The sequence below is a fragment of the Vanessa cardui genome, chromosome 10 (genome assembly GCF_905220365.1).
Source record: "Vanessa cardui chromosome 10, ilVanCard2.1, whole genome shotgun sequence".
Taxonomy (NCBI): domain Eukaryota; kingdom Metazoa; phylum Arthropoda; class Insecta; order Lepidoptera; family Nymphalidae; genus Vanessa; species Vanessa cardui.
In genome coordinates this window covers 6,416,480-6,441,945 of record NC_061132.1, presented here as the reverse complement: position 1 = coordinate 6,441,945, position 25,466 = coordinate 6,416,480, and the positions used below count along the sequence as shown (strand labels likewise).

General features: G+C 33.8%; 1 protein-coding gene across 3 annotated transcripts; it reads right to left on the bottom strand.

Moving 5' to 3' along the window:
• On the bottom strand, positions 1-25,030 carry LOC124533209 (alpha-tocopherol transfer protein-like). Of its 3 annotated transcripts, none has more exons than XM_047108398.1 (8): positions 24,882-24,949; positions 17,006-17,257; positions 13,907-14,088; positions 13,380-13,533; positions 12,036-12,156; positions 9,215-9,346; positions 2,250-2,463; positions 1-407 (listed from the first exon to the last, which is right to left on the bottom strand). In XM_047108398.1, the coding sequence occupies exons 3-8, from the start codon at positions 14,073-14,075 to the stop codon at positions 253-255; spliced, it is 945 nt and encodes a 314-aa protein (XP_046964354.1). In that variant the 5' UTR covers positions 14,076-14,088; positions 17,006-17,257; positions 24,882-24,949; the 3' UTR covers positions 1-252. The 3 variants fall into 3 exon arrangements, with proteins under 3 accessions (XP_046964354.1, XP_046964355.1, XP_046964353.1); XM_047108399.1 differs by having other exon boundaries at positions 17,031-17,257; XM_047108397.1 differs by lacking the exon at positions 17,006-17,257 and having other exon boundaries at positions 24,882-25,030.
• Positions 25,031-25,466: the final 436 nt, after the last annotated feature.

Sequence of the window (25,466 nt, the reverse complement as noted above, 5' to 3'; positions counted from 1 at the left end):
TATTTCGGATATTTTTATTACGTGATTATTATAAGCGCTTTTCCTTAAATAAACAGATCTCCATCTCCAGGATCATGTACCGTGCCTTTGAAGTTTTTATTGCTGCGATTGCGGTTTTTTTTTTTTTAATTAAAACTGCGTGCGTTTTTTCAAGCGTTTCTCTAAATCATATCTATATTTCATATCCACCCGTTATACTACTGATATTGATTGTTCTATAACTGATATTTTTCATAGTTGTTTAATAATATATTAATCGACGTCTAATCTTCTAAACGAACCAGGTAAACCCAGGTACTCTTCGTTGAACTTAACCGAACTACGTTTTGATTCATCTGTCACGAGCTTATTGCATTGATCGATTATTTTCTTCGATTCTTCAGTCTTGAAGACATTCTTCCATTGTTCTGTAAGAAAAAACAAAAGGAAATTATAAATAACTACTACGTAAAAGTACTATCTCCTATCAAATATAGGAACGAAATATTTATTTACCAAGCGGTTCAATGTTCATTTATTCAATGCCTATGTATGTATACACGGTACATATACCAATATAATTTTTTTTTCAATTTTTGTCAGTCTGTCTGTTTGTTTTGGCTAATCTCTGGAACGGCTGGACCGATTTTGACGGGACTTTCACTGGCAGATAACTGATATAATATGGAGTAACTTAGGCTACAATATTTTATTTTCTGTTATATTCAAAAGCGTAAAACGTTGCGGGCACAGCTTATATCTAATAATTCTGTTCCTCTAGGCAAAAAACGAACCAGCTCTCCTCCTATCACAAGCTTCACGGGTATACAAGGCTCTACAGCCAAGACAGATGCATACCATGTATCGTTATTATCACTTGATATATTAGGTTGGGGAAAAAGTCTTTTCGCATATAGTATGTATGAACTTGTAATAAAATCTCTTTGGCTATACCATTTGTATCTGGCTGGTTTTGGTATCATTAAAAAGTTTTAATTTTAAAGAAGGCACTTCCAAATTCAAATTAGGAATTTGTGTGATTTTCATTTGTTTTTGTTGTTGTTAAAATGAGTGAATCTAAAGAACAAATTCGATACATTTTAAAATTTTACTATAAAAAAGGTAAAAATGCAACTCAAGCCGCGAAAAAAAATTGTGATGTTTATGGACCTAATGCAGTATCTGCGAGAGTAGCGCAAGTTTGGTTTAAGCGTTTTCAAGCCGGAAATTTTGATATCAAAGATGCATCTCGCTCTGGTCGCCCTGTTACGGACAAAATTGATGCCATTTTTGAAAAAGTGGAGCAAGATCGGCATATTAGTAGTTACGATGTAGCTGAAGAACTGGCAATTGACCACAAAACGGTTTTGACTCATTTGAATAAAGCTGGGTACACAAAAAAGCTCGATATATGGGTGCCTCATGCACTCACTGAGAGAAACCTAATGAACCGTGTACTCATTTGTGATTCTTTATTACGACGTAATGAAACCGAACCATTTTTGAAGAAGCTGATAACTGATGATGAAAAGTGGATCACATACGACAAGGACGTGCGAAAAAGATCATGGTCAAAGGCCGGTGAAGCTTCACAGACTGTGGCAAAACCCGGATTAACTCGCAACAAGGTAATGCTGTGTGTATGGTGGGATTGGAAGGGCATCATTCATTATGAGCTGTTACCGCCCGGCAGGACCATCGATTCAGAACTGTATTGCGAACAATTGATGAGATTGAAGCAAAAAATTGAGAGAAAGCGGCCAGAATTGATCAACAGAAGGGGTGTGGTTTTTCACCATGACAACGCTAGACCTCACACATCTTTAGCCACTCAACAAAAATTACGAGAGTTTGGCTGGGAGGTATTAATGCATCCGCCGTATAGTCCTGACCTTGCACCTTCAGATTTTCATCTGTTTCGGTCTCTGCAGAATTCCTTAGGCAGTGTCAGGTTAACATCACGAGAGGACTGCCAAAACCACTTGTCGCAGTTTTTCGATCAGAAGCCCCAAAATTTGTACAGCAATGCGATCATGTCACTACCAACAAGATGGCAAAAAGTTATGGAACAAAATGGCACCTACATACTTTAGTCAAATGTAAATAAACTATAAAAAAAACTTTTTGAATTTTCATATAAAATACGAAGAAACTTTTTCCCCAACCTATTATAATAAATAACTTGCTCTCAAATTCTTGGTTGCTGTCTGCTTACATTTTTTTTTTAATTAAGATATTTATTGTCATTAGTGTAATCAGTTGTTACATACCGGCTAAATTAGCGCAACTAGGTCCATCACCGCCGTAGTCTTTTGGAAGAATTTCCTTAGGAATCTCTTTGTATAATTCCTCGTATGAGGAGTGAACGTGCAGTCTCTTCGCCACTTTCTCTTTAAGTCCTTGTTTGATTAAAAAAACAAATTTGTCTACAAATGAAGGAGCATTCAATATATGAATCCCTTTGATCTTCGTCCCATAGCCTTCCTATAAATTAAATTAAATTAATTCTAGATGAGTAAATACAAATTTTATGAACTTTTTATCAATTAAAAATTTTGTAATGACTTATAGCTAAAGTTTTTATGTCAAGTTCCAAATAATATAATATAATTATTTTTACACAATGATAATGCAGACAGACATAAAATAAGGAATATGTTAGATTTGTTATTACTAGATAGACCAGAGATATATAGGGAAATATTACAAGGATTCAAGCAACAGGCTCTATAAATAAAATTTTAACAAAAAGAAAAACCGACTTCAAACAAAACACTATATTAAAAGAAATGAATATGCACGAAAAAGTAATAAAAATAATTGCGTATTCAACATATTTTTTAGAGTCTTCCTAAGTTAAATGAAATGAAAAATATTAGACTACTTAAAAGTCGATTAACGATTATATCATGTAGTTATAGTTATTGGTATATTTGGAGCCGGTGTCAGCCACGGTGCCCTTGCCCCAACAATCAAAAGAAAGAAGCGATACGAGCCCCTTGATTGATCCAGTATATTATTGTGTAAAAGGTAATTTGTAAAAAACATATTTGTTAAAGTATTATCGTATTGTTTTTTGATAGATATACTGTAGGGTTTTATTGGCTGACACCGACTCCAAATATAACAATAATTATAACTACATGATATAATCGTTAATCGACTTTTAAGTAGTCTAATATTTTTCATTTCATTTAACTTAGGAAGACTAAAAAATATGTTGAATACGCAATTATTTTTATTACTTTTTCGTGCATATTCATTTGTTTTAAAATAGTGTTTTGTTTGAAGTCGGTTTTTCTTTTTGTTAAAATTTTATTTATTTTTTGATTTTAAGTGAAGCTGATGTTGAGTAACTATTTTTTTTAATATGGATAGATTAAGCGTTCCGTTTATATGAGTCAGAAACTACTTCGAGGACAATTTCAAAGGAAACTTGCGAATAAAGCAAAAATAGACTTTCGAAAATGCGGATTTAATACGTCACGCGGCGAGAACTACAAGGATCCCTCGAAAGAGCTGTAATCGAACTCAGCAAAAAAAACTTTGAAAAAGACCAACTATATTTCGTACATCATATGACATCACATCACATACACAAAATTTGATTAAAGATAGTAAGAAATTCTGCCCCATATCGCACCCTAACTGCGAGTCGTATAGGAGTTCCATCACTACATAATATAAAACAAAGTCGCTTTCTCTGTCCCTATATCTTTAAATCTACGCAACGGATTTTGATGCGGTTTTTTTTTAAAGATAGTGTGATTCAAGGGGAAGGTTTTTGTATATAATACATGAACAATATAGTAAAGAAACACTGATAATTTTAGAAGTTTGCGATGTGATGTCGTATATAAACAAATTCTGTAGTATATTTAGTATCAGTATTGCATCCGTGCGAAGCCGGGGTGGGTAGCTAGTTGACTATAATATTCGACTATGATAATTACATAAACATAACCACATTACGGAAGGTGACTCAAATATCCAAATAACCTATAAATAAAAGATTCGACCGAGTATCGCTAACGTGCTCCTCAGAATTGTTCCGTTCCCTTCCGTTCCGTTACTTTGTCACGGATCCTGTGCTCAGAACCTTACCAAACTTTCACCAAATTACCCTTGAAGTATATATTTTATAATAAAAAAAGAATTATCAAAATTGGTTAACGTGATTTTCAGTTATTCACCTATTTGTCGCGCATATACATAATGCAAATTTAAGACTTATGTCGTTTTCACATGGATACCATCATCGGAAAAACCTCCTCCTTTTGGAAGTCGGTTGAAAAGTAAGGAGACCAAACTAGAAACATTTGAAATTCTTTTTTCCTGAGAATACCTTACTCTACATTGAGTTTTCGTAACTAGAAATAAGTATTAGAAACACAGAATTAAGTGTTTTCAACCGACTTCCAAAAGGAGGAGGTTATCAATTCGTCTGTATTTTTTTTTTTTTTTTTTTTTTTTTTTTTTTTTTTTTTCCTCATAACTTTTTACTGGGTGGACCGATTTTGATAATTTTTTTTTTGTTTGAAAGGTAGTGCTTCCCGTGGGGTCCCATTTTTTTTTTATTTTTTTCCGATGATGGTATCCGTATGAAAACGACATAAGTCTTAAATTTGCCTTATGTATATGCGCGACAAATAGGTGAATAACTCCAAATTGGTTGGCACAATTTTGATTATTCTTTTTTTATTATAAAGGATATACTTTAAGCGTAGTTTGGTGAAAATTTGGTAAGGTTCTGAGCACAGGATCCATGACAAATTAAGGGAACGGGAGGGAACGGAACAATTCTGAGGAGCACGTTAGCAATACTCGGTCGAATCTTTTATTTATGGGTTACTTGGATATTTGAATCACCTTCCGGAACGTGGTTATGTTCATGTAATTGTCATAATCAAATATTATAATCAACTAGCGACCCGCCCCGACTTCTCACGGGTGCAATACTGATACTAAATATACTAAAGAATTTGTTTATTTACGACATCACATTGCAAACTTCTAAAATTGTCAGTGTTTCTTTCCTATATTTGTGTATATAATACATGAACAATCATGTATTATATACACAAATCTTCTCCTTGAATCACACTATCTATTAAAAAAAACCGCATTAAAATCAGTTGCGTAGTTTTAAAGATATAGGGACAGAAAAAGTGACTTTGTTTTATACTATGTATTGACGGAACTCCTAAACAGCTTACAGTTAGGGTGCGATTTGGGGCAGAATTTCTTACGTCTTTAATCAAATTTTGTGCATATGATGTGATGTCATATGATGTACGACATATAATAGCTCTTTTGCAAAGTTTTTTACTGAGGTCGATTACACCTCTTTCGAGGGTGGTACCTTGTAGTTTACGCCGCATGACGTATTAAATCCGCATTTTTGAAAGTCTATTTTTCCTTTTTTCGCAAGTTTCCTTTGAAATTGTCCTCGAAGTAGTTTCTGACTCATATAAACGGAACGTTTAATCTATCCATATTAATAATAAAATTTTAACAAAAAGAAAAACCGACTTCAAACGGAGTCGGTGTCAGCCAATAAAACCCTACAGTATATCTATCAAAAAACAATACGAGAATACTTTAACAAATATGTTTTTTACAAATTACCTTTAACACAATAATATACTGGATCAATCAAGGGGCTCGTATCGCTTCTTTCTTTTGATTGTTGGGGCAAGGGCACCGTGGCTGACACCGGCTCCAAATATACCAATAACTATAACTACATGATATAATCGTTAATCGACTTTTAAGTAGTCTAATATTTTTCATTTCATTTAACTTAGGAAGACTCTAAAAAATATGTTGAATACGCAATTATTTTTATTACTTTTTCGTGCATATTCATTTGTTTTAAAATAGTGTTTTGTTTGAAGTCGGTTTTTCTTTTTGTTAAAATTTTATTTATTTTTTGATTTTAAGTGAAGCTGATGTTGACTAACTATTTTTTTTTAATACGGATAGATTAAGCGTTCCGTTTATATGAGTCAGAAACTACTTCGAGGACAATTTCAAAGGAAACTTGCGAATAAAGCAAAAATAGACTTTCGAAAATGCGGATTTAATACGTCACGCGGCGTAAACTACAAGGATCCCTCGAAAGAGCTGTAATCGAACTCAGCAAAAAAACTTTGAAAAAGACCAACTATATTTCGTACATCATATGACATCACATCACATACACAAAATTTGATGAAAGATAGTAAGAAATTCTGCCCCATATCGCACCCTAACTGCGAGCCGTATAGGAGTTCCATCACTACATAGTATAAAACAAAGTCGCTTTCTCTGTCCCTATATCTTTAAATCTACGCAACGGATTTTGATGCGGTTTTTTTTAAAAGATAGTGTGATTCAAGGGGAAGGTTTGTGTATATAATACATGAACAATATAGTAAAGAAACACTGATAATTTTAGAAGTTTGCGATGTGATGTCGTATCTAAACAAATTCTGTAGTATATTTAGTATCAGTATTGCACCCGTGCGAAGCCGGGGTGGGTAGCTAGTTGATTATAATATTCGACTATGATAATTACATAAACATAACCACATTACGGAAGGTGACTCAAATATCCAAATAACCTATAAATAAAAGATTTGACCGAGTATCGCTAACGTGCTCCTCAGAATTGTTCCGTTCCCTTCCGTTCCGTTACTTTGTCATGGATCCTGTGCTCAGAACCTTACCAAACTTTCACTAAATTACCCTTGAAGTATATATTTAATAATAAAAAAAGAATTATCAAAATTGGTTAACGTGATTTTCAGTTATTCACCTATTTGTCGTGCATACACGTAATGCAAATTTAAGACTTATGTCGTTTTCACATGGATACCATCATCGGAAAAAAAAATAAAAAAAATGGGACCCCACGGGAAGCACTACCTTTCAAACAAAAAAAAAATTATCAAAATCGGTCCACCCAGTGAAAAGTTATGAGGTAACAAACATAAAAAAAAAAAAAAAAAAAAAAAAAAAAAAAAAAAATACAGACGAATTGATAACCTCCTCCTTTTGGAAGTCGGTTGAAAAATAGTTAGTCAACATCAGCTTCACTTAAAATCAAAAAATAAATAAAAAATTTAACAAAAAGAAAAACCGACTTCAAACAAAACACTATTTTTTTTTATAGTCGATTTACAATTATATAATGTAGTTATAATTATTGTTATATTTGGAGTCGGTGTCAGCCAATAAAACCCTACAGTATATCTATCAAAAAACAATACGAGAATACTTTAACAAATATGTTTTTTACAAATTACCTTTTACACAATAATATACTGGATCAATCAAGGGGCTCGTATCGCTTCTTTCTTTTGATTGTTGGGCAAGGGCACCGTGGCTGACACCGGCTCCAAATATACCAATAATTATAACTACATTATATAATCGTAAATCGACTTTTAAGTTGTCTAATATTTTTCATTTTACTTTACTTAGGAGGACTCTAAAAAATATGTTGAATACGGAATTATTTATATTACTTTTTCGTGCGTATTCATTTGTTTTAAAATAGTGTTTTGTTTGAAGTCGGTTTTTCTTTTTGTTAAAATTTTTATATAATAAAGCATTACAATGACCGAACAAAACGCTATCAGTCACCAAAACTATACCAAAAAATATTTTTTAAGTATTAACTGACATTTCCATTTGCTTTATTCATTTGCATATAATTTGTCATGATCATAGAATAATTGAGTCGAGATGGCCCAGCGGTTGGAACGCGTGCATCTTAACCGATGATTGCGGGTTCAAACCCAGGCATGCACCGCTGATTCATGTGCTTAATTTGTCTTTATAATTCATCTCGTGCTCAGCGGTGAAGGAAAACATCGTGAGAAAACCTGCATGTGACAAATTTCATAGAAATTCTGCCACATGTGTATTCCACCAACCCACATTGGAACAGCGTGGTGGAATATGTTCCAAACCTTCTCCTCAAAGGGAGAGGAGGCCTTTAGCCCAGCAGTGGGAATTTACAGGCTGTTGTTGTTGTTGTTGTATAGCATAATCATAAGGTGAGAAAGAAGTAGATAGATTCTGATTAACGTCTCGTAGGGAAATCTTATTCGTACGAAAACGAGTCTTCGAGATTCTTGAACACAGTAACCGAGCATTACAATTATTACTACATTACCTTGAACGCAATAACGCGAGTTCAAACTGAGACATGTTGTAATATTTAATGCATTTTATGTTTATTTCTCAAATAAAAACAACTACAAGTACCTCGGTCAAGATCTGAATGTACACAGTACAATGGTTATATTAATAATATACTGGCATTATTTGTCAACATATAAATGTTTATTTAGGTCGCTGTAAGAATTATTCGGCATTCCTTTATCGCCTTGAGGACTGAGAAGTTATGTCACTTAGGCCTGTAATTACACAGCTAATTGAGCTTATAAAGTGGAACTAAGGTAACTAAATAGCACTGTTTAATTTTAAAATAATATGAAGAGTTGATTTATTAAGAAAATTATTAAAATAATATTTTTGAATTTTTAAATTATATTTTCTCAACTGTGTCTTTTCCCGCGTTTCCCGGGTTGCGGGGAGAGGTGGATTTGTTAGGAGCTCTGTGTTTTTCCTATTGAGTAACTAAGACCATTATTTTTCTATTTCATTCAACGATATAAGGCGGACGTGCGAATAGGACTTCCAATGTTAAGTGTTTACAATCGCCCATAGAGTTTCAGCACCAATCTTAAAAACTGAAATGCTACGTCCCTTACTCCTGTGGTTACACTACTTACTTGGTGGTAGGGCTTTGTGCAAGCCCGCCTGGGTAGGTACCACCCACTCATCAGATATTCTACCGCTAAACAACAGTACGCTGTATTGTTGTGTTCCGGTTTGAAGGGTGATTGAGCCAGTGTAACTACAGGCACAAGGGACATAGTATCTTAGTTCCCAAGGTTGGTGGCATATTGACGCTGCAAGGAATAGTTAATGTTTCTTACAGCGTCATTGTCTATGGGTAATGGTGACCACTTACCATCAGGTGGCCCATATGCTCGCCCGCCAACCTATTCCATAAAAAATCCTTCAAACTGGAATACACAATAATATAAACTATTCCTTTTGTAGGTAGGATATATAATGTTATAACGAGCGGATAGTACCTACTTGGACTTGCCCAAAGCCCTACCACCAAGAAACACGTGTAACCCTGATAAATAAAAAATGTAATAAAATACTATACCGTGCATAAAATTTCCCCCTTCTTCAAAATAATTGGATTAAGTTTTGTAAGAAGCTGTACGTTGACATTGTTGAGATCTATTATGTATCTCTCCGAGAGACAGTAATCATGATGCAATCTGTATTCGCCTATCTGAAATAAGAAAAATTAATTATAACAAGTTTAATATATATATTTACATTTAATTATATATTGCCCGGAGATAACCAGACAAACGGGAAGAACTGGTTGTAGTAGGAAAAATTGAAGGCAAGAGATCACGCGGTCGACTACCAGCCCGCTGGTCCGAACAGATTCAAAATATAACTCAATAATCCGACCGCCCTGAGAATAGCCACACCAGAGTGGTGTTGAGGAAGCTAGTCGACACATCGGTAAAATCATTTCAGGACTAGCACGACCTTCAGTGATGAAGCATACGAAAAAGAACATAAGAAGAGATATATTTATATATATATAAATACTATAACAGTTTCCTCTCGATCACTTTGGGCCAGAACTGTTTCAAGTAAACTGATATACAAGGAAAACAATGGAAATGTTAGAGCGACATAGTGACATTGTTTTGAAATTAACGAATATTAGCTAAAGCACTTGTGCTATGGAATATCAGAAGTAACGATGGTACCACATTCACCCAGACTCAAGACAACATAGAAATTTAATGAATTTTTATCTACATCGATTCGGCCAGCAGTCGAACCTGGGACCCTGGAGTGGCGGAACTATGAAAACCGGCGTACACAAGAGTCGATCACGGATGTCGTCGAAATTTACATGGGCACCGTAAGATGTTTTAACCATTTCACAATTCCAATGGTCCACCAAATTTAATCGATTTTGTCCTGTGCCTGTTGTTACACTGATTGATTCCCTCAAGCCTCGAATATGTGATTAGTGGATTATATCTAATCAGAGGGGTATGCGCAAAGCCCAACCACCGAGATATAATCTGTATTTATAAGTCAGTGGTGAAGAAAACCATCTCAAGGAATACATCTTATGCAAAACATCAGTCCGGTGTTAACCCAACAGTGATATATTTACTTTATCACGTATATTGCTAGCAACCCGCCGCGGCTTCGCACGGGTGCAATACTACAGAATTTGTTAATTTAAGACAACCTTTTTATATATATATATATATATGTGCTTAATTTGTGTTTATAATTATATATTTATAATAACATCGTGAGGACACCTGCATGTGACTAATTTCATCGAAATTCTGCCACATGTGCATTCCACCAAACCGTATTGGAACAGCGTGGAGGAATATGTTCCAAACCCTCTCCTTAATGGAAGAGGAGGCCTTATCCCAGCAATAAGAAATTTACAGGCTGTTACTTTATTTTATTTTTTTGCTTTTTTGAACTTTATGTCATGATATAACCAGGATGTCAAATAAACTGAAATGAAGTAATATTTTTATTAGGACTAACTTTTATCCCAAATGACAAAAGTCTTAAGAAGTCTATTACGCTTCTGTAAAACGGGCCCAAATTTATTTTAATTAGGTCAGTATAATAATTGCATGTATTATGTGAATTATTAAATGCAATGTTCCATTACCCAAGTGCTTTATTAAAGCGAGCTCTTCTAGAATTTATGACATAGTTAATATAGTTATACATAAATTATCATTATGATCCTTGTGTTCAAATTTTCGACAAAGAGACATTATGAGTTTGCATTTTCAGTTTAAATTGAATGGGTGGGTGAACTTGTATGATCATTGTCATTAAAGTGATATAATATAATAAATATATTTGATATAGCAATCATTAATACTAAAACTTAAAATAAAATAAAAAATTTAAAAATGGAACATTAATTCCGGACATATCCATGTGTATAGACGGTTATGTCCGGAAGCAAACCAACATTACCTCTGTACAATAATTACGAAGCAAAGTCGCTTACCGCTGTCTGTCCTTAAATACTTGTATGCTTAAATCTTCAAAATTAAAGTGATTCGAGAGGAAGGTTTTTGTAAATAATACACGGACAATATAGTAAAGAAACACTGATAATTTTCGATTTGTAATGTGATGTCACGAATAAACAAATTCTTTAGAATGCTTAGTATCAGTATTGCACACGTGCGAAGCCGGGCCGTTCGCTAGTTAATTTAACATCTTGACATAATTATATATATATGTTAAAAAGTGTGTTAGTAATTTATGAAATTTAGACAGTGTGTATATTAATTTAATGATAGTTGCTTGACCTAACTACTGATATTTTTACCGGTTCCTTTTGATTCAATGTATATTCTGAATCAGTGGTATCATTACATTTAATAAAATTCAATAAAATAACGATTGTACCTCTGAAATTGTATTTTGAATATAGAACACTGATTGAGTAAGGAGGTTTCTTATGATTTTACTAGAATTGTTCTTGTTGATGAAATTAATAATAATCATACGTATAACCAAGTATTATGATAAATATGATTATTATTTGTCATTTCCTATTACGTTTACACCCGTATCTCACTCGTGAAATGTTGACCCAATTACGGTACGGCATGGATACGCTATTATGATGCTTATGTCCTACAAATATTATAAACATTAGTGTCAATTTTGCATATCAAATTATGACATTTAATAATCGTGTCCTGCAATTAGTGTCGAGTTTTTTCCTAAGAGTAGAGCATAACAAAACTTTTTTAATTAAAATCGAAATAATGCAGTTCGTTAAAGAAAATCATTCGAAAAAGATCTATACGCAGAACGTTCCAATTATGTTTATAAGATGTAAATTAACGAATCGTGAATTACACACTCGTAAATTTATAAGAATGTATACATACCATAAAACAATATCTTAAGTATGATAATAAACTAAAGTGCTCCCATTTTCCTGATATAATTTGTGTCACCATGACCCTGGATTGATCTGTAGGGCATAGTTTTGGCAATGGCACGTACAGCCTGCAACAAAAGTACGTTCATTTTTGAGGTTATACGAAAATAAAGTCCGCAGAATTTAATAGTTTTTTTGCTTTAAATTATGTATATGCAACTCCTACTAATATTTAAATATGAACGTTTGTATGTGTGGGTGATTGTTACACACACCGTGTAGTGTGAATGGGTTTGAAATATATAGCTCAGACATAACTTATAGGATACCTAACATCTATTCCTATACTAAGTAAAAACTGCTGCCTAAAAATAATTTTAAACATTTTTTTTACTGTTTATTATGATGCATTTACATACCAAAAACTATGTTGAATGTATCAAAATAAAATTTTGAAGTGGAAATTCTTAAGTCTAAATAAGAGTTTTCAGGGTCAAATTTGATCGCACGGTTTATACTTGTAATAGTTCTGACGCAGAACGATTTCATAACGTCATGAGTGTAAGTGCCGAGATGGTCCAACCATACGTGAATCACAAGTAGATTGCGTATTTAAATGCCGTTGGTCCAGTCCAGCTTGCATTTTAACCGATGATTGTGGGTTCAAATCTAAACACCACTGGATTTTCATGTGCTTAATTAGTATTCATAATTCATATCGTGCTCGGGAATCGTATATATATCTAAATTCCATAAATTGTACTAAATGTGTTTTCATCAACCCGCATTGGATCAGCGTGGTGGATTTAGTTCAAAAACCTCCTCCTTGAAGGCAAATTTTGAGGCCTGTAAATGTTGTATTCAAACCAGGAATCGTGGTCGTTTGCGAAAGAAACCATCGTAAGGAGAACTACGACACTCAACAGTTCATATTTAAAAAAAAACCACTATTCGATATTAAAAATTATTTCTAATACAAAGTTAAAAAAATGTAGGATTGACTATTACAAAACATTCACTTCGTCTGTTCACATTTAAATGGAAACTCATACAAATGGAATTTCTGCATTATGTTGGTATTGCATACGAATTACGATTAATGTTTACTATGCTTTGTTATATATGAATAAACAACGACCAAAAAATGCTTTGTACTGTTGTGTTTCGGTTTGAAGGGTGACCCAGCCATTATAACTACTAACACCAGGAGCAAAATATTTAAGCTCTCAAGGGTATTGGACCAATGCTCAATAGCATAAATCGTTAGTATTTTATATAGCACAGTTACATTTAATATGTAATATTTCAAAATTCGAATGTATTTTTTTAAAATATAATACAAAATATTTACACGCAATTCAGAAAGTTCTCGAACTCTTCGTAGGATTTGTTCAGACTCAATTCCGGCGTCATTCCTCTCATCGTTAAGAATTTGTCTATTTTTATTTTTGTCCCTTCTACGGAACCCCTTGACAAAATCCATAAGCGTTCCAGCATGTTTGTACCTGCAACGAATAATATTAATACCATTAAATAAATACCTAAATATATACTTATAGAATTAGGATAAGGGCCAATCAATTGCTTTGGAAGACAAGTTCTCTTCTGGCATCTTGAGAAAATGTATTTAACAAGACTTCCATAGTTCACTACCTTTATTTCTACGATTATTTTTATTAATACCATTTGGAACCAAAATATGGTTTGATAACCTCCCATATTATTATAACATCATAGAAAGATCAGTCGTTTATTTCGTTGTCCGAAAAAAATCCGATAATATTTACTTAGTAATCCTGGGTTACACTGGGTCCTGCGGACATCTGGATTTGCATTCATATAAATTAACTACTACGCTAATGAGGCATATGAACTTACGTAAGTATTGAAAAGCTTCCACCAAATGAGGTTGCTTCTTACACCAATCTTCGATCGCTTCCAAGCTCTCTTTGATTCTATTGATGTCATCTAAGTCGAAAAACTGTCGAACCTTTTTTACATCCTCCTGCTGTACTTCCAGAAGTGGATGATAGGCGATCGTCTCCATTTTATTTCAATTCCTAGAACAAAAATGTCTTATTTTTTCTTTGGTTCAAAAACAATTTAATCGATGATTACATTCTCAATGCAGACTAAATAATAGATACGCCAAACTGTCAATTTTCAAGTGTGGAATACACATAATATACTGTGTATTTCGTAATCAAATAATCTGATACGAAAGCAACCTGATTAGGCAAGAATCCGACGACTTCCTTGAATACAGGAATGATAGCATCGCTATCTTTCAGACTCTGGGTCGTAATTGACAATTGTTGGACAGTCAAATCCAACCTGAGGCTTGACCCCATCAGGAACTATAGATATATTCACAACTATTACAGCATATTTTAAGATTTAAAGTAAAAATGGTTGTGACTTTAAAGGGGATACCTGTTTTTCAGAATATATTGAATATTTATTCTGTTTCTTATGATGTAATAAATTGCAAAGGTACTTTGTACTACAAGTAGACAATAAAAGGTCACGGTTAATTTGATTGAAATTTGACCTCAAATGAATGAAGTCATTTCATTACACAACTGCTTCAGCAGATGAAAAACCTTTAGCAACAACAATTACCATAGAATTATATAAAGTTCAGAAGTCACACGATTTAATTGTATCAGTATAAATATAAGACTATAATTATGTAGATGTTATATATTATATCACACACAGTAACGATAAATAAATAAATAAATCAACCAGTAAACAGCCGTATATTAATACAATTTATACGTCATAATTACCTAATTTCTAAGGTTAGGTAAATTATTTTGTTACCCTGACAACGTGCATAATTTCATCATGACGACGTGAATACGGAACAAATCGATAAAGTTAAGTTGTGTTTGTATAGTAAAGTAACAGCCCGTAAATTTCCGACTGTTGTGCTAAGACCTCCTCTCCCATTAGGGAAAGGGTTTGGAACATATTCCACCACGCTGTTCCAATGCAGGTGGGAATGCACATGTGGCTGAATTTCGATGAAATTAGACACATGCAGATTTCCTCACGATGTTTTCCTTCACCACCGAGCACGAGATGAATTATAAACACAAATTAAGCACATATGTATAGTGGTGCTTGACTGGGTTTGAACCCGAAATCATTGGTTAAGATGCACGCGTTCTGAACACTCGGCCATCTCTCTCAGTGTTTGTATATTAATAAATAAATAAAATGTTGACAGATATTATCCAACATCTTATATAGGATAAATATTGATAAAGTATATGGCACATATAAGATCACGCTGCCAATAATTTCTTTGAGAGTTCTTGGATGAGCCTTTTTAGATAATTATGTCGGTGTAAATAATTTTATGAACACATCGCTGTTGAAATCAAATGACATCGAATCAAAACCAATTTATTTAGTCGCGTTATTTTCTTTTACCGTCGCGGAGATATATTCAGGGAATATTTAGTGACTAATCGATTATTTGAGTAAAATATTGTGGAATATCAAGGTAATTATATAGACAATATTTGATATGTATCTTCAAATATGTAATATAGTAATTGCTGGATTCAAGTCTCCCTCACTAAAACGGCTACAAACTTATTTAGTCACACTCCTCAAATGTGGATTGCTAAACAAAAATGTCACAGAATAAATGCAGGTTCCTTTGAGAGGAAATATCTTGTACCATATATGTGCTCGTATATCTAACACGAAAACATAGATCCGAGATGGCCCAGTGGAGGGCCGATATGGCTCAGTGGTCAGAACGCACGCATCCTAACCGATGATTGCGGGTTCAAACCCAGGCAAGCACCGCTGAATTTTCATGTCCTTAAGTTCTGTTTATAGTTCATCTCGAGCCTGGTGATAAAGAAAAACATCGTGAGGAAACATGCTTGTGTCTAATTTCAACGAAATTCTGCCACGTAAGAAACCCGCAACCAACCCGTATTGGAGCAGCGTGGTGGAATATGCACCAAACCTTCTCATCAAAAAAGGACGAGGAGGCCTTAGCCCAGCAGTGGGACATTGATAGGCTGTTGTATATCTAACATAAGTATTTTAACCTTATACGACTATTTTAAAATAGTACACCGAAATAATCATTATTTTGATTTTATTTATCTATGCGTGTTTTCGATGTAATCATCAGAACATGTTAAAAATACGAACGTAAAAACTGCAATGAAAAAAAAAATGAAAAAGGTAATCTACATCGAAATTCGTCGAGTTTTTAAAAAGTTATTACAACTTAAAAGTTTACATCACATCAATATTTGTGAAACGCTGTTTCACGTATAAATATTAAATAAAATAGCTGAAATATTAATTTCTGAATATATTTTGTGATACCATAAAAAAATTGCATGTTTATATAAGTAAAACGATTTTAAAATTGTACGTAACGTACTGTATTATTATTAAATGTTTATTTAAAATTTAACTACTAATAAGATAATGGACGAATTACCGTTTGCAACTTCGCGTTACTGCAAATTATTTTTATTTATTTCACGACGTTGAAACCGTAATTATATTTACTTACGTAATGTAAAGTCAAGGGTGTTACCAGTCAGTAATTATTTTAAACTAATACTAGCAGAACAAAACAAATCTCGTTTAGAATAATAAACTATTTTTATAACTATAAACAAGCTGAGATGGCCCAGTGGTCAGAACGCGTGCGTCTTAACCGATAATTGCGGGTTCAAACCCAGGCAAGCACCATTATACATATGTGCTTAATTTGTGTTTATAAAATTCATCTCGTGCTCGGCGGTGTAGGAAAACATCGTGAGGAAACCTGCATGAGTCTCATTTAATCGAAAATCTGCCACATGTGCATTTCACCAACCCGCATTGGAACAGCGTGGTGGAATATGTTCCAAAACTTCTCCTTAAAGGGAGAGGAGGCCATTAGCCCAGCAGTGGGAAATTTACGGGCTGTTATTTTACTTTACTACTTACTTTATAACTATAATAAGTGTATTGCCTCAAAGATATTGCGGAATCCGGATAAAAATCAATCACTTCTGTCTCGTTCCAGTCACGGCTCGATGGAGTTCCCTCGGAGTGATTTCAGATCGCTTCACTTATCTATATTGCGTGTGGCATGTGTGTGGCAGTGGGAAGCTGTCATCCCTCTAAGACTCAGGATCTAAACGAACGATTTCCCTTACGGTATCTCTGTCTAACTTCTTCTTTGTCTTCGAGACTACCCTACACGGACAACCAGAAGAAAAAGTCTACAAAAGTGGCCGAATGTTGGTTGAATTACATACATTAACAGTCTGTAAATTTCCTACTCCTAGGTCTTCTCCCCTTTGAGGATTTTAGTATATTCCATACATGTAGCAGATTTTTTATGAAATTGGGCTCATTCAAGTTTCCTCACGGTGTTTTCCTTTACAGCCGAGGACGATATATATTAAAAACACAAATTAAGCACATGAATATTCAGCGGTGCTTGTCTGAGTTTGAACCCGCAATCATCCATTAATTGGACGCGTTCTAATCACTGGGCCATTACGGCTCGCTTCACTGATACCGTCCCACCAATTCGTTCTTAAGATATCAGTCTCATAGAAGGTCACCTATATTCTTTCACACCAATTCTCAGGCGATCGCTGGCACAGTTTCTTTTTATGGTATAGGGTGGCGGACGAACATATGGGGCACCTGATGAAAAGTGGTCACCATCACCCATAGACAATGACGCTATAAGAAATATTAACCATTCCTTACATTGTCAATGTGCCACCAACCTGGGAACTAAGACGTTGTGTCCTTTGTGCCTATAGTTGCACTGGCTTACTCACCCTTCAAACCGAAACAAAACAATACTGAGTACTGTTATTTGGCGGTAGATTAACTAATGAGTGGGTGGTACCTACCCAGACGGGCTTCCACAAAGCCCTCCCACCAAGTAACAAAGACAGTTGCTCGCAAGAAAATGTCTTGTCCATATTTTTGGAATATCTGTTTCGTGGAATATTGATGGAACACAGGTACTTATCAAAACCGTTATCAGTCGCTTCTTGTTTTAATCCAAAAGGTTTCGTCGCTATACGGTAGCGTGCTAACTGTTCTTCCCGAGGAAGATCGCGATGGTCTACCAAAGTGAAATTATATAAATAAAAATTTTAACAAAAAGAAAAACCGACTTCAAACAAAACCCTATTTTAAAACAAATGAATATGCACGAAAAAGTAATAAAAATAATTGCGTATTCAACATATTTTTTAGAGTCTTCCTAAGTTAAATGAAATGAAAAATATTAGACTACTTAAAAGTCGATTAACGATTATATCATGTAGTTATAGTTATTGGTATATTTGGAGTCGGTGTCAGCCACGGTGCCCTTGTCCCAACAATCAAAAGAAAGAAGCGATACGAGCCCCTTGATTGATCCAGTATATTATTGTGTAAAAGGTAATTTGTAAAAAACATATTTGTTAAAGTATTCTCGTATTGTTTTTTGATAGATATACTGTAGGGTTTTATTGGCTGACACCGACTCCAAATATAACAATAATTATAACTACATGATATAATCGTTAATCGACTTTTAAGTAGTCTAATATTTTTCATTTCATTTAACTTAGGAAGACTCTAAAAAATATGTTGAATACGCAATTATTTTTATTACTTTTTCGTGCATATTCATTTGTTTTAAAATAGTGTTTTGTTTGAAGTCGGTTTTTCTTTTTGTTAAAATTTTTATTTATTTTTTGATTTTAAGTGAAGCTGATGTTGACTAACTAATTTTTTTAAATATAGATAGATTAAGCGTTCCGTTTATATGAGTCAGAAACTACTTCGAGGACAATTTCAAAGGAAACTTGCAAAAATAGACTTTCGAGAATGCGGATTTAATACGTCACGCGGCGTAAACTACAAGGATCCCTCGAAAGAACTGTAATCGAACTCAGCAAAAAAACTTTGAAAAAGACCAACTATATTTCGTACATCATATGACATCACATCACATACACAAAATTTGATTATAGATAGTAAGAAATTCTGCCCCATATCGCACCTTAACTGCGAGCCGTATAGGAGTTCCATCACTACATAGTATAAAACAAAGTCGCTTTCTCTGTCCCTATATCTTTAAATCTACGCAACGGATTTTGATGCGGTTTTTTTTAAAAGATAGTGTGATTCAAGGGGAAGGTTTTTGTATATAATACATGGACAATATAGTAAAGAAACACTGATAATTTTAGAAGTTTGCGATGTGATGTCGTATATAAACAAATTCTGTAGTATATTTAGTATCAGTATTGCACCCGTGCGAAGCCGGGGTGGGTAGCTAGTTGATTATAATATTCGACTATGATAATTACATAAACATAACCACATTACGGAAGGTGACTCAAATATCCAAATAACCTATAAATAAAAGATTCGACTGAGTATCGCTAACGTGCTCCTCAGAATTGTTCCGTTCCCTTCCGTTCCGTTACTTTGTCATGGATCCTGTGCTCAGAACCTTACCAAACTTTCACTAAATTACCGTTGAAGTATATATTTTATAATAAAAAAAGAATTATCAAAATTGGTTAACGTGATTTTCAGTTATTCACCGATTTGTCGCGCATATACATGATGCAAATATAAGACTTATGTCGTTTTCATATGGATACCATCATCGGAAAAAAATTAAAAAAAAATGGGACCCCACGGGAAGCACTACCTTTCAAACAAAAAAAAAATTATCAAAATCGGTCCACCCAGTGAAAAGTTATGAGGTAACAAACATAAAAAAAAAATTCAGACGAATTGATAACCTCCTCCTTTTGGAAGTCGGTTGAAAATATTAACAGCTGGTTTTAGACATAGATTGCGTCCCTTATATTTTCCGCGTAGATCTAGTAGTAGAGATCGGATAGGTAAGCAGATACCTTATTATTATTTATTGATTTAGTACTTTACTTCTGTTGAAGTAAGCGGTCGTAAATTTCCGCTGCGGTGTAACTTGTACAGGTTGTATTTCAATTGTAATGAAAACGATCACCACATTCAAATTAAAATTTAATAAAAAAAATCTGGATGAAAAACAACTCTTTATTGGCGCAGATTGAGGTTCCCTATATATTATTATTTAAACTTGCTGTACCTGCGGCTTTACCCCAGCGAAATTTAAATCCAAAACCATTTTACCCCGTCAGGGGTGGAGTTTCGTAAAATCCCTGTGTCCTAAACCTACCTGCCAGATTCCAAGTGTAATTGTTACAGTTTCTGAGATTTACATGATTAAGCAGTGGCTGCTATTTCGTTGTTATATACATATATAGATTAAGGCTTCTATTAGACGGTATGCGTTGTCCTTTACTCTTAGCCACTGATCTAGTTACCGCAACGATAACTGCACTCAGTAACGTAACGTAAACAACAACGTATATGGTCATATGTCTGACCACTTACATATATTTTTGAAACAATGTCACTATTTGATCCTATCTTGTGTTAATATTTTTAAAATCAAATCAAACAAAATACTCTTTATTGTACACTAGTTAATAAATCACATATTCACGGTTAGATGAAAGATGTACAAGAGGCGGCCTTATCGCTAACACAGCGATGTCTTCCAGGCAACCTTAAGGTAGAGGAAAACAGATATAGAAAAAGGTAGGGGTGTACAGAGCAGATATAAACATAATAAATAAATACAGTGTAATATTAATATACTAAAAAAAAAAAAAAAAAAAAATTTTTCTTTATTGATTGACTGTAATTTCGTTTTATTTTCTGCTTTACTTAAGTTATTAAAATTACATTATAATTGATGTATAGAGTTGGTTCGACCTGATCTTGGAATTCCATAGCATTTAATTACTCCTACTGCGCTAGTTAAATAATGTTTATGGATGTGGACCACTTACTATGTACTGACTAGTTTAGATTACTTCAGTATTATAATATTCTATAGATTTTTATATAAAAAAATTTAAATATATTGCTTCTTATTTCAGAGTCAACAATGAGGCACCATACATACATATATTCGATGGTGATGAGCAAATATTTGTAAGACTTCTCCTATACCAGTGTGATCGAACGCATACTTGAAGCTATCTGAAGTAGTTCAACAAAGAAACTTCGTAATGGCCTCCTCAAACAGGTATGGCTATAGCTTAACAAATAAATCGCCACTTATGACATTTTTGGTCCGAATCGACATGCAGGTGTTCTATCTTGACAATCATATGTTTACAATTATCGAGCTTGGAATAGTCAATAATGGCATAAGTAAATCTTTATAAGGACTGTTGTTTAATTAAGTTACTTAAACGTTATTATTGTAATTATTGTCTTGCTTTTGTTTGTCATCGGAAAATTATTGACGCACGTGACAGATGACAGGTGTCAACCTGTCGAAGAAAAGCGTGATTTTAGGTTAATCTTATGTCATATTTTGTAATGCTGACCGCCCTCGTGCATATTTCTGACTGGATTAGTGAAATTATGCAAAAACAAGCTTATTTTCACATATTATATGCTAGTAGTTCCCTGCGAATTAATTCGAATTTTAGGGGTTAATTGTGTCTAAGGACACTACGTCCTTCTTTTCTTTATTTTCTCGCTAAAAACGCATTACATTTTCCCCAGGTGAAGTGGGTGGGGCATGTGGGACACGTCGGTACCCATGACTGCGCCCTAATATACCGGAATACCCACTAAAAAACCAGTGATACCGTCTCCATATTTCAGCGACCTCCACACAATCGCCTTCACTCGCTACGCTGAAGCCCTGTCGGTCAGCCCACCTATTACTCCCAGGGTACTGAGAACCCTCCTAGTCCCCGCGGCGCCTATTTCAGCGAAGGGAGTAAATTCAATCGGTGCAGTGGTTTGGCCGTGAAAGAGAGGCAGATAGAGTTACTTTCATATTTATAATATTAGTACATGTTAGTTATATGATATTTACAGTTAACGTTAGCAATTATTTTTATTAGATGTAATTTAAGAATTATATATTAATTTGAAATAATTGTCAGTTTTATAGTCTAAGTATTTATAAAATCATTAATAACGTCGTAAATTTTATTAACTACTGAAGTGAAGAACCCCTCCATTATGTCTGACTTTGAATTTTATTGTAAGTTTCGTCGGTGATGGTGGTGGTCACTAATACATAGCAATACTTAGTATTGTTGTGTTAGAGTCGAGATGGCCCAGTGGTTAGAACGCATGAAGCTTAACCGATGATTGCGGGTTCAAATCCAGGCAAGCACCGCTGATTCATGTGCTTAATTTGTCTTTGAAAAACCTGCATGTGACAAATTTCATATAAATTCTGCCAGATGTGTATTCCACCAACCCGAATTGGAACAGCGTGGTGGAATATGTTCCAAACCTTCTCCTCAAAGGGAGAGGAGGCCTTTAGCCCAAAGGTGGGAATTTACAGGCTGTTGTTGTTGTTTTTTTTTTTGTTGTTGTGTTCCTATTTAAAGGGGTGACGCTGTTGTAACTACAGTCACAAGGAACATAATATCAGACCCAATGTTGGTAGCGCATTGGTGATGTAAGGAATGGTTGATATTGGTTACATGACATGGCGTGCTAATAATTACAAGAAACAGACGCACTACAATTAACTTGAAAAAAACGACATCAAATGCGTGAACACAAAAAAAAATCGTTCAAATTGGTTTATAATCGGCGGAGATATTGCGTATAATAAAGTTCATTCCCAATTTTTCACCCTTGGGGGTGGTTTTTTTATTATTAAATTTAAATGGGTGGTCCCATTTAAATTTAATAATTTTGAGGTATTACCTATACGCCGAAAAAAGATTTGTTCAAGTCGGTGCATAATTGGCGGAGTTATCGCGTAACAAACGTAGAAAAAAAACATACGGGTCGAATTGAGAACCTCCTCCTTTTTTTGAAGTCGATTGAAAATGAAATATTGTTGTATTTATTTTAGTAAACATATATATATGAACTTAAAAAAAGATTTTGGCACAGACGGATACTTAGATTATATTTGTGTATATATAAATAATTATATACTTTATGTGAACTGATGTGATAAGGTCAGGGCACCGCGAATGGTATTTTATTATTATAATTAAAATAAATTCGATAATTAAAATAATACTATGATTAATTTGATTTTAATAAAAAACAAAAGAAAGTATTTTTTATATAATGTCAATTTTTAAACATATTTATTTTGTAGTCGTTTAACTCAAACTAAAACCTTTATCTGATTTTATAGTGCGTATAATATTTGTTATTAGGAAAACAATAATTCAATCATTATTTTTATTTAATTTAGTCCATATGTATGTCTTGTATATGTTTAAACCAATATACATAAAACTGATATTTAGACCTGTTGCGGCTACATTTTACTATAATTAATATATTATTTTATAGCTATAATTCAGTCGCTTAAAATTAGACTACTGACGAACCAACGCTTTTCTTATGGTTGACAAATGAAAACAAATTAAATCAATATATACTTTACTTAAATAAACTTTTGCGAGAACATGTTTTTTTTTTGTCCTTTCGAATTTCATTAAATATAAACCTACCAATCTTACAATACAGACACGTTAAATGGACCTATATTTCTCTTTTTTTATGGTATAGGTTGGCGGACGAGCATATAGGCCACCTAATGGTAAGTGGTCACCATCACCCATAGAAAATGGAGCTGTAAGAAATATTAACTATTCCTTACATCGTCAATGTGCCACCAACCTTGGGAACTAAGATGTTATGTCCCTTGTGCCTGTAGTTACACTGGCTCACTCACTCTTCAAACCGGAACACAACAATACTGAGTACTGTTATTTGGCTGATGTGTGGGTGGTACCTACCCAGACGGGCTTGCACAAAGCCTTACCACCAAGTAAACACACATGTTCTCTACATAGTAAACAGACATGCACAGCCGCTTGTACGCTTAGTTCTATTAAACTAAGCAACGTATTTTAGTCATTTTTTATTAATATATAAAGTGATTGAAGAGAATGGTTTATTTGTATAATACATGCATATTATAGCAGAGTAAAGTCGAGAATTTCAAATTTTGTATGTATGTATGATGGATTTTTTTAATGCTTGTTCTTTAATCTAAAAGTTATTCATATATTCTTATGGTGTAGCTACACCTCCCGGCTACACACGGATAGACTAGCTAGTCTATACAGACAATAAAAAAGGAAGGTGTATGTCTGTAATATGAAAATAATCGCATTTTAATAAATGCATATGCATGTATACACGGTACATATACCAAAAAAACATTTTTATAATTTTTGTTTGTTCCGGCTCATGTCTGGAACGGCTGGACCAATTTTTATGGGATTCACTGGTAGATAAAATTGATGGAATGAGGAGTAACTTAGGCTACAAGAGTTTAAGAAATCGTGAGCACATCTAGTTGTACAAATTAGGAGTATTCATGAACAGATAAGTTTATCATTATATACGCATGTTATTATTATTAAACTTGTACGTCTTTTATATGAAAAAAATATATCTTACAGTTCTTGAAAAGAAATACTAAAGAAAACAATCGTGGTTTTATTTACTTGAATATATATTCCACAAGTGCTATCATAGTTTAGTAATAATTGTTGATGATTTTTGTAACACTTTAAATATAGGGCCTAGTATACTTTTAATTTACTATAGTGTCAAAATATAATAATAAATTAATAAAATAATATTATCATAAAAAAACGTCAATAATTCGTAATTCGAATTCGTTACGGTACAAAAAATTAAAAATCGACCTAATACACAAACGACAATTTTATGTTACTATAAAACTTGTGCAAGGCATACGAAGGAAAAAATATATAATATTACTTACCCGTGTAAAGTGACCAGCGGTTTGCAACACTTAGATACGACTAGTCTAAGGTTACACACAGCGTGCATAGGAAGGATAATATTGCACAATTTACTCATGTTTAATGTGTACACTTTTGTTAAGTAGATCTCGTTCGTATGTTGGATTATTTTATTAAATTGACATTGGAAATAGTATATAAGAAATACTTGAAAATTGAACTGTGATGGCCTCGTGGGGAAGAACGCGTGCATCTTAATTGATGATTGCGGGTTCAAACTCAGGCAAGCACCACTATATATGTGTGCTTAATTTGTGTTTATAATTCATCTCGTGCTCGGCGGTGAAGGAAAGCATCGTGAGGAAACCTGCATATGTCCAATTTCATCGAAATTCTGCCACATGTGAACAGCATGGTGGAATACGTTCCAAGCCCTCTCCTTAATGGAAGAGGTAAGAAGCAGCAGTGTGAAATGTACAGGCTGTTACTTTACTTTTACTTTTACATGAAATTTTTAAAAAATATCTGAAGCCCATATTAAAATCAAAATTATAAACAATATCAACTTAATTAGAATCATGGAAGTACGTAAATTAGTGCATGTT